This window comes from Aulostomus chinensis, chromosome 16 (genome assembly GCF_037954235.1).
Source record: "Aulostomus chinensis isolate RoL2024-O1b breed Wild chromosome 16, RoL_Achi_v1.0, whole genome shotgun sequence".
NCBI classification, from domain to species: Eukaryota; Metazoa; Chordata; class Actinopteri; order Syngnathiformes; family Aulostomidae; genus Aulostomus; species Aulostomus chinensis.
This window is the reverse complement of record NC_141335.1, coordinates 17816330-17825562: the sequence shown is the minus strand read 5'-3', so window position 1 is coordinate 17825562 and position 9233 is coordinate 17816330. Positions and strand designations below refer to the sequence as shown.

Genomic DNA, 9233 nt, shown 5'->3' with positions numbered 1-9233 from the left:
TGGTTTATCCTCAGTGGTTTGTGCCCTGACCCAGTTGTACCAAGCAGAGCGGTGAGGTCTGCCTACAGCATGAATACACACAGCCCAGTGCCTCTAGCTCGCCAATGAGTATTTTTGTTTAGTTGGGGAGAGGGACAGAAAGGCAAACACCACGGAGCATTCAGTGTTGTGCTGGAGTTGAGACACCACAGTTCCAACAGCTCTGATGAGAAAGTTAGGAAAGTGGGGCTTGGAGGGTTGGAATCTCCAAACATGGGTGGGGAACTGTACTTTGCTTTGAGGTGATGGACAGCAGCGGAAATAGCATGGGCCAGTGGAAACATTTTTTAAAAGCTCTTGTAAGGTTAGGTGGTCCTAAGTTTTCCTGGTGTAGCATGACAGGCCCCCTGGACAACTACAACACTGACCTACCTGATGTGTCTCCCGTTTTCTGGAGATGCTGCTTCTATTTGTTTTTTTTTTATTATTATTATTATTTCTTTTGGACGAGGAAGTAATTAGACGTGTTTTTTCACAAGGTGTACAATCACCCTCCACCACAGGATGGAACATCTTGACAATTATGGGGTGGTGATTTGGTATGAAATATAAGGTAAGAAGTAAACAATTATTAAAAAAAAAAACTTTTAAAGAACTTAAGAGATTTTTATAAAGTAAACATAAACAAAATATGATTATTTTTGCAGAACAAAGCAAAAATAATCTGATATCAATATACAGCACATGAAATCCTTGACATTGGATTTCATGCACTACCGTCAAAAAATAAATTAAAAACCCCTTATTTGAACAAAGTAATTCTCTACAGATATACATAAATGGAAAACAGAATGTTGGTATTTTTTTGAGATATTTAAAGTAAGAAAGAAAAAATAAAATAATCAGATTAAAATATTTATTACAAACATCAGCCATGAGCCAAACCAGCTCAATTGAAGTGTCACGGATGTTCAAAACTTTCCTGAACAAAGAGGCGCCATTGAAATAAAACTTTACACTGCATTAGTCTGATAAACATGTCAAGCAACTGACCACAATTTTGGTCAGTAAAAGAAGCATGCTGAACAGTTATAAAATGGCCCGGGGGGGGGATACTGCTACTTTTGACAGCTGCACTGAAGCCAGGTGGGCATCTGCAGCCCATTGCACCAACTAAGTCAGGGTGTAAGTCCATCCTAAATGCTACATTGACAGTAACTAATTTGAAATGAATGAGTTAATGTTTAGTGGAACAGCCAAACTAACCCAAATATTACAGTAATATATTGCAGTGCTATCTCCCATGCCCATTTACACCACAGTTAAATAGCTAAACATCTTTTTTATATATCAGACATCCTGTTACGTCAGCATTCAAATTTACAAGGCTGAGAAGTAACCAGTCTTATCTTATACATAGCACCTTCATTACAGAGCTCACTGGAATGGCAAAGTTTGGAGGGAGATCGTGTAGAAACACTTACTTAATGCATTTATGGAGGTTGATACAGGATCTAAGTGAGGAGTCAAACTCCTTCTAGTACTGAGACACACAGCACATCACATATGGTGTACTCTTGCCCTCCTATTACAGCAGCTTTGTTTTCTCTGTGTCCAGACAAGTTTTCCCACTGCATCAACTGGGGCTCACTCGCTTATTGTATGCTAGGGATCAATGTTATAAATAGATGATCATTTTAATATAGAAAAGGAAGGGAACGCATACCAAGTGTTGTTGCGAGGTGCTGAGCACTAGAAAAAGACATGTAAGTAAAAGATAATATGTCCCAAACTATGGCTCCATACATATTTAAGTTTTTCTTGTGATGACCAGCCTTTGAGCATTCTTCAAGATCAAAAATTATAGAATTCTTTGGTGTTTCTGTGGATTACAAATAATCATGTGTCATCATTTTGTTTGATATCATTTGATTAGCTGAAGCCTGTTGTTGGTTTCATTCTGGTGAGAGGGTGAAAACATCATCACAGTGGCACTTTAAATACAAATGGAAAAAGATCTCTACTCGTGTACAACCTCCGCTGATACAAAATATCAAGAGTGACATCGAGTGGTTAAAGTGTCACACTACAACATAAGGTGATCACTGCCAGTGTTTTTCCTCATCCAAAACACGAAGTAGGTCTTTTCTACCAAACATGTGGTGCAAGATTTCAATCTATGTTGGAACCACTTGTGTTAGTGTAACCCTCACAATGTTAAGACAGTGTAAACCCCTTCATATGGTTGACCTCAAGTTCAAACGAGGTTATGGTTGAACTTTTACACCCACTGCAGAGGTGCAACAGGGCAGAAAACAATCATCTGCCCCAACTCTTAAACATTAAATACTGGGTAACTCCTTGTGCAAACAAAAATCACCACCCATTCATTGCATCTTTGAACTTGGCAGCTGACAACAGCACTGACAGGTTGTGACCTGGCAAACAGGTTCAGATCATACGTTCTTTACAGTCTGGGCTGTAACGCAAACACAGTAAATTGAAAACTACAATGTTGTGTTTCCATTCAGTGTACATAATCCGATGAGCTCTTACAGTAACAGTATGGTGCCAGTGATCATTACTTTGAAAATACAGAATCACTGACCACCAAAATACATAAATGAAAAAAAAACTACATACACACAATATACTCAATTATGACTCCTTAAATCATGACTTTAACAAAAGTGAAAATAATGAGTCAGAGTTCTGTGACACTGGGTCAAAATTTTGACATTTGAATTTTGATTTAGGAGACTGTCAAGAAAACGTAGGCTTATCTTGGGTTGGATGTTTGATCATCTAGAAATTTAACATGAGCAGAAATGTACAGTGTCAAAGTCAAACCTACAGTAAATAATCAAGAAACTAATAGGGGAAGTCATATTTTCACACTAAAACAATTCAGATGATGATTCAAATGAATCAGAAACAGTTTCTACATCCATGAACATAGCTGGTCACTAAGTTGTGGATGCTGCTTTCAGGAGATCTGGCTTAAAGAGATGGGCCCTAAAATAGCTTTAAGCAGAGGGGGAATAAAGGTGCTGCAGCAGTTTAGAACAATCATAACACTTGTATAACTACTCTAAAACGTGATAGTATGAAGCAGACCATTGCCAATGGCTGCATTCCATTTATGTGGGGGCACTGTGGGGCTCAATTACTGATTGGACCAACTGGAAGTGTTAATGGAATGGAGCCATCATCAATGGGCTCATTCTCACATACCCATTTTCCAGCTTTAAAGAGTCCAAACTCTTTTACCCTTTGACACAACAGGTGCGCAGCCATGAGCATGTCAGTGCCGGCGTCCATATCAAACATACAGCAAGTTCAGAGGTTGACAGACACAGCGTCCCTGTCCTCAGAAAGAGAGACAGAAGGATTCAAACAGGATGTGCTGTCAAGTTAGCCTCTACTCTTCCTCCTCCTCATCATCGTCTTCATCATGGCAGTGAGTGATCTCCTGAGGAGCCTGAGGGAAGAAATGGGGGGGCTGGATCTCACTGATTGATCGGGTCAACTGGTGTCGTTTACATTCCATCTCCTTCAAGTCCAGGTCATGGCGGTTCCGTGTGGCCAGTGGGGACTCTGTGTCCAGGATGCTGACATGGGTGTGCTCCACTGTTGACTCGTGAGGCATCTGCGAGAGAACATTTGTATTGTATTACCCTAAATCAAAGAGTGACAACAAAAACATGACAAATGTTGTTGGGCTCACCAGCACATGTGCAGCTCTGAAAAGATAACTGAAGGGGTAGTAGAGCAGGTTGATGAAGGAGGCAGCGTACAGGTCAGCGTAACGCATCACCTGAGACGCAAACAAAGTCTGACGGGATCCACTGCGAAACAGACTTCCCATCATTCCATAGCACATGTCCATGTCATGGGTCACTTTCTGGAAGAAACACAAGATTTCATGAACAACTCTCAGGAGGGAGGATCTCTCCAGTTCTCATGACACACAAAGAGAGGAGAGTGATGGTGACAGAGGTGCTTTACATGATGTGGAGGATGTATTGGCTGCTTATTTTCTCTCTTATAGCACACTACTATGTTGTACAAATATACAGTAATGGATAGTACAATGGGGTGGCATGGTGGTGCAGTGGTTAGCACTGTCGCCTCACACCAAGAAGGTTCCAGGTTTGAGTCCCAGCTTGAGCACGGGGTCTGTCTGTGTGGAGTTTACATGTTCTCCTTGTGCCTGCATGGGTTCTCTCCAGGTACTCTGGCTTCTTCCCACAGTCCAAAAACATGCAAGAGGGGACTAGGTTAATTGGATACTCTAAATTGACCGTAGGCATGGCTGTGAGAGCAAATGGTTGTCTGTCTATATGTGTTGGTCCTGCGATGGACTGGCAACATGTCCAAGGTGAACCCTGCCTCTCGCCCAAAGGCAGTTGGGATAGACTCCAGCCCCCCTGCAACCCTTAACAGGAAAAGAGGTAGAAAATGGATGTATTGATGGATGGATATAACAACGTTACATACAGTAATTTACTTAGGTACATTTTCCTGTGTTTGTGAGGATTTGTTTCTTCTGGAAAGTTCTCATTACTTGTTACTGTTAAGTAGAGCAGCAATCACCATTTGACTAACTAATTAATCCATATGGATAATCAATTAATCCATTCAGTCTTATCCAAACAGAGATTTCAAGCATTTGCCAATTTACTGCTTTATTTGTCATTTACTGCATGACAGAAAATGAAGAGTTTTCAATGTTGGACAGATTGAAGAAGCAATTGGAACCCATCACTTTGGACTGTATGAAATTTTGACGGGCATTACTCAAATGTCAGAAACTGATTAATTGTGAATATAATCAACTGATCAATCAATGAGAAAAATAATTATTAGTTATGCCTTTACTTTTAATAATGAACCTTTTCGGTCATTTGAAGTTTTTGTTTGTTTTTTTAATGCAATTTGCCACAGGCTGTACTCTTCAGAGGAGACAAACAATCGTACAACGCACAACTGGGTTTCATTGAAAAGCAGAACTGCCTGCTTGCTTTGGGAAACTTTTTATATGTGTGCATGTGCTAGAGTATGTATGTGTCAGTTACACTGAGCCTTGGAAATATCCATTTTTGGGGCATGACGGCAGTGAAAATGGTACCAGCACATCATCATGACAATGCTGAACCAGAGCACGTAATGAAAAATCATTTGCATTACTTCTCTTATCAATCTAAAACTTTGCCTTCAAGAACCTGCCGTCCAACCTGAGAAAGCATGTTGAGCTGCAGTTCTGTAAAAGCATTGTGAAAAACAATAGAGCAATAGTGAAGGTGTGTACCTTGATGCGTCTCTGCAGTGAGCTGATGTCAGGCCTCTCATTGCTGCTGCTATCCAGATGTCTAAAGACAGAGACAAGCAGACTGGGCTGCATCACAAAAAACAACAACAGTTCCCAGAGAAACTCTCCTTAGTTGATGTGGTCAACCTGGAGTTAAAGCAGTAAGAGAGAGTCTCTCCTGTATCTCACAGAGTTCGTTTTCTGTCCATCATAAGGATTGACAGTGACCAGGGAGTAATCTGGACACTATCACAAAAAATGGATTTTTGCATTAATTGGGATATCTAAAACAAGAATTTTTATTTTCAAAAATTGGAAACTTTCTTCAAAAGTCAGGCCATATTTATACAGATGAGTTGTGGAGAAATCCTCTCCCCCAGCAGGTTTGACAAACATGCCAGCTGTTGAACTCACTTGTAAAGCTCAGCAAGAAAACAGTCAAGGGACTGAAGTTCCTCAAATATGGCTGAAAAACAGACACTGGTATGAGAACATGACATTATTAAATGAACAGCCAGCAACACAATGACAGAGAAATGAGCCTCATTCTGATCACTCTCTTTTTATAGCAATTAAATAAAACCTTGCTTACACACAACAAAGAAACAGAAAAAGAGAGTACTGATGTGTTTTGATGTCATCCCCTTTTCTGATTCACATAGACTTTGTCCATTCAGTTTAAATTCTGTCCAAATCAGGTACTGCAACAATGTTTTCTGCAGGTTTTCTCATTCATTTGAGAGTGCATTTTAGCTGTTGGGTCAGAACTTTCAAAAAAACAAAAGCTGATGTCACGCAAGCCGATCAACCCAGTAGACACCTTTTGCAGTTTCCCAGGCAAAAAAAAGAGAAACATGATCACCTTCCTTCAGTTTGTGACCATTTGGTTTGAGTTTGAGGAGAGGAGATGAAGGAAAAGGGTCAGATACAGGTTGAGAAGCTTCTTCCCTTTGTTTATTGCTTAATTGTAGGTGGCAAACTGTTCCCAACATATGTCACACAAATGGGCCATACAGTGCTACGCCCACACCACCACTCCTGATTGTGTATAACAGGGTAATGCCAGATATATAACAGGCACATTTGTACCTGGGACAGAACATGCAGACATGAGTGGAGCGCTAAAACACCTCCAAGTGGTATGCTTTACAATTTTACATATGTGTGTGTGTGTGTGTGTGTGTCCCCAGTCTTACAGCTCTTGTCAGTCCACACATGCAGCTCTTGGGCCAGCTCAGGTATCACCAGGAAAGTCCTCCAGCCCTGTCGCTTCTTGGATTTAAGAATGTCACCAAAAATGTGGTCTCCAATGTAGATGATGTCTTTTCCCTTCGCTCCCAATAAGTCACACACGATGTCAGAAGAACCTGAGAGAATAATTAAGGCATTTTAACACATTAAACCAAAACAGTACATGTACATACATACAACACTCCGTGATGGTTTTATGGGATTCAGTTCTGAACATCAGCAGCCCAATAGTTTAAAGATGCATAATTGTACTGGCGTTATACATTATTGCAAGGGTATAACAAATTTTTTCATGGAAAAACATCTGGTGTTTCTCTGAAATACATGTCTCAATATTCTCCAAGAAGCTCTTAACTGCATCTAATATGTTTGCTGCAGCTCATCAGCCGGAGCCTCCTTCAGTGATGTGGCGTTGATCTGCTAAATTGTATGCACAGTCCAAAAAAAAAGAGAGGCAAAAGCATACACAGACTGTCAAGTAGCACAGCTTGTTGTAAATGCCCACATTTGGATAAATAAATACTTGTATTGAACCTGCACTCAAAACCCTGATTTAACTGATGGGGGCTCAAGGCTTCTAGCAGGAGTTTAAGATTACTTTTGGTTTAAATGGAAATATCTCATGAAATTCTGAGATAATCTCATTCATTCAGGGAAAACAGGACCAAATCTTTTTTTTCTCGAGTGAATGCAAAACTATTCCACAGGAATCAAGCGAAATGCTGACAGTGCAATTTTGCAGCCATTACATTACTTCCTATTGATTCCCTGAAGGAAGTGACCACTGTATCAGATGGTTTCAAATCCAACTTAAGTGGTTTGAACCAAAATTTAACATGCTCTGATTATTAACATCAGGAATTTTGGCAAAATAAACAGTGACTTGTTGCAGGTCCAAAGAAGCCAGATTGCTTCAGGTTCAACCCAAAGTTTTCATCACAAAGGTAACATATACTTTGGACCAAAATGCTTTCTAAGCAGGATAAGATACAAGGTTAAAACATATACAAGCACAACCTACTGACCAATCATCTCATTAATAATGTTGGTACTGTTCATCCCACTTCGAATTTGACCTTAATATTCTCATTAGACAAAAAAGTCTGTTGTATCACAGTGAAGAGAGACATCCTGGGCACAAATATCGCTTCACATACAAATGAAAATATTCCAATTAGTAAAGCAGAGCAAAAACAAGATTGTGCATTTACCCCCAGAGTAAACAATGCCATGCTGGAGGGGTCCAGTGTATGTGCCGATCTTCAGTCGACCTGTGGCCTGAAATGAAGACAAACTTGTCTATTTTGTCATGTTGTTAAGTAACAGGGCCTGTTTATATGGACAAATAACACAAAGTCTGATATGTCACAGCATTTGTTTAGTTTTAACACTTGTTTTCTTTGTATAAAATACACAATAAGAGGACTGTATAGAGTGGTCAAGTGATTCAAACAAAATGGAAACATTGAAACAAAAAAAAGAGTCCAACCCTATGATTGTGGGGTCAGGCACAACTGTAGTATTTATGACAAAGTGGTGCACAACGACAGCAGAGGAATCCACACATTATGATGTCATTTCTTTTTTCAGGCAGTGGAGTGAATTTTACCAGGGAGTGGGAAAAGGGCCCACACTGATACTCAGGTCCTGTATTTGTGAGCTCCAATCAAGCCAGGCCCCTCCCCATCATTTCGCTACTCCTTTGGGCCTGTTCTTAACAGCACATAGCTCAAGAGCAGGCACTCCTCCACACAAACTAAAATCTAAGCCAAGAAAAAATTACACCACTGTTGCTAGGATGTAAAAAAAAAGGGTTTCCAGCCTAAATTTTCTTCCTTTCACGCAACCCCCAGGTTGAGAACCATTGCACTAGTGAACTAGCATTTTGGGTTGACATCCCTCCTGTTCTCATGATTGGATTTTGTTCTCATTATCTTTGCAATGTCATTATAACGCTTCCTTTTTTTTTAGCTGTTCTTTCCTTGCACTTTCAAAGTCTTCTTAGTCTTTCAATTTGGTAACACTTCTACGTCAAGTGTCTATACAGTAATTAAACTTGGCCTTTTCTTTCAACTGCTATTGTCAATTACTGTGACCTCAGTCCAATCCTCTTGCCCCTATTTGCAAGTGACTGCACCTCACCCACATCTCCAACACTGTGGTAAACACAAAGAAAGCCAAGGAGTTAATCATGAGGTTCAGGAGAAAAACAAAAAACACATCGCACTGAGCTATGGATCAATTGGGAGAAAGTTGAGCAGCTTGCCAGTTATTGGGTGTCCACATGTCCGAGAAGGCCAGGATGCATCTCTTTTTACACAAAGACCTTGAAAAGCAATTGACTGATTTAGATTCAGTAAGTGTTACTGCTTGTCATGACAGTCAATTTATACAGTCTGAGTCCAGTTGTATATTTCTAACATCATTCTTGTACTCCAACTACAGAGTCTGGTTCTCCATCTGAACATTCCAGTACTCCAGCTATACAGTCTGGTACTCCAGCAGTACTGTGGCAGAGCTGAAGGGCTTGATGTAGGCACTTAAAATGGCCCAGTGGAGTGCTGCTCCCATTCTACCACACCTGAATAGCATCCACATGCGCTGCCTCCATAAGCAGGCTTCTACAATGTCCCTTCAAACCCCAGACACTCCATATTCTGCATTCTTTTTCCATGAGCTATAGATTTTCTGC

At 40.3% G+C, this 9233-nt stretch overlaps 1 protein-coding gene across 4 annotated transcripts in view; it reads right to left on the bottom strand.

The window, feature by feature from the left end:
• Nucleotides 1-760: 760 nt before the first annotated feature.
• The window catches only part of nt5c2a (5'-nucleotidase, cytosolic IIa), a 29296-nt gene continuing 20823 nt past the window's right edge, over nucleotides 761-9233 (bottom strand). For 3 of the 4 annotated variants that reach the window (XM_086179739.1, XM_086179740.1, XM_086179741.1), the window contains 6 exons: nucleotides 7753-7819; nucleotides 6487-6657; nucleotides 5705-5756; nucleotides 5291-5351; nucleotides 3707-3883; nucleotides 761-3628 (listed from right to left, as the gene is read on the bottom strand). In XM_086179739.1, the coding sequence (XP_086035865.1) occupies nucleotides 3401-3628; nucleotides 3707-3883; nucleotides 5291-5351; nucleotides 5705-5756; nucleotides 6487-6657; nucleotides 7753-7819 (756 nt within the window). In that variant the 3' untranslated portion in view covers nucleotides 761-3400. Of the gene's footprint in view, nucleotides 3629-3706; nucleotides 3884-4115; nucleotides 4418-5290; nucleotides 5352-5704; nucleotides 5757-6486; nucleotides 6658-7752; nucleotides 7820-9233 lie in introns of those variants that run through there. The other variant, XR_015109342.1, reaches the window with a different exon arrangement.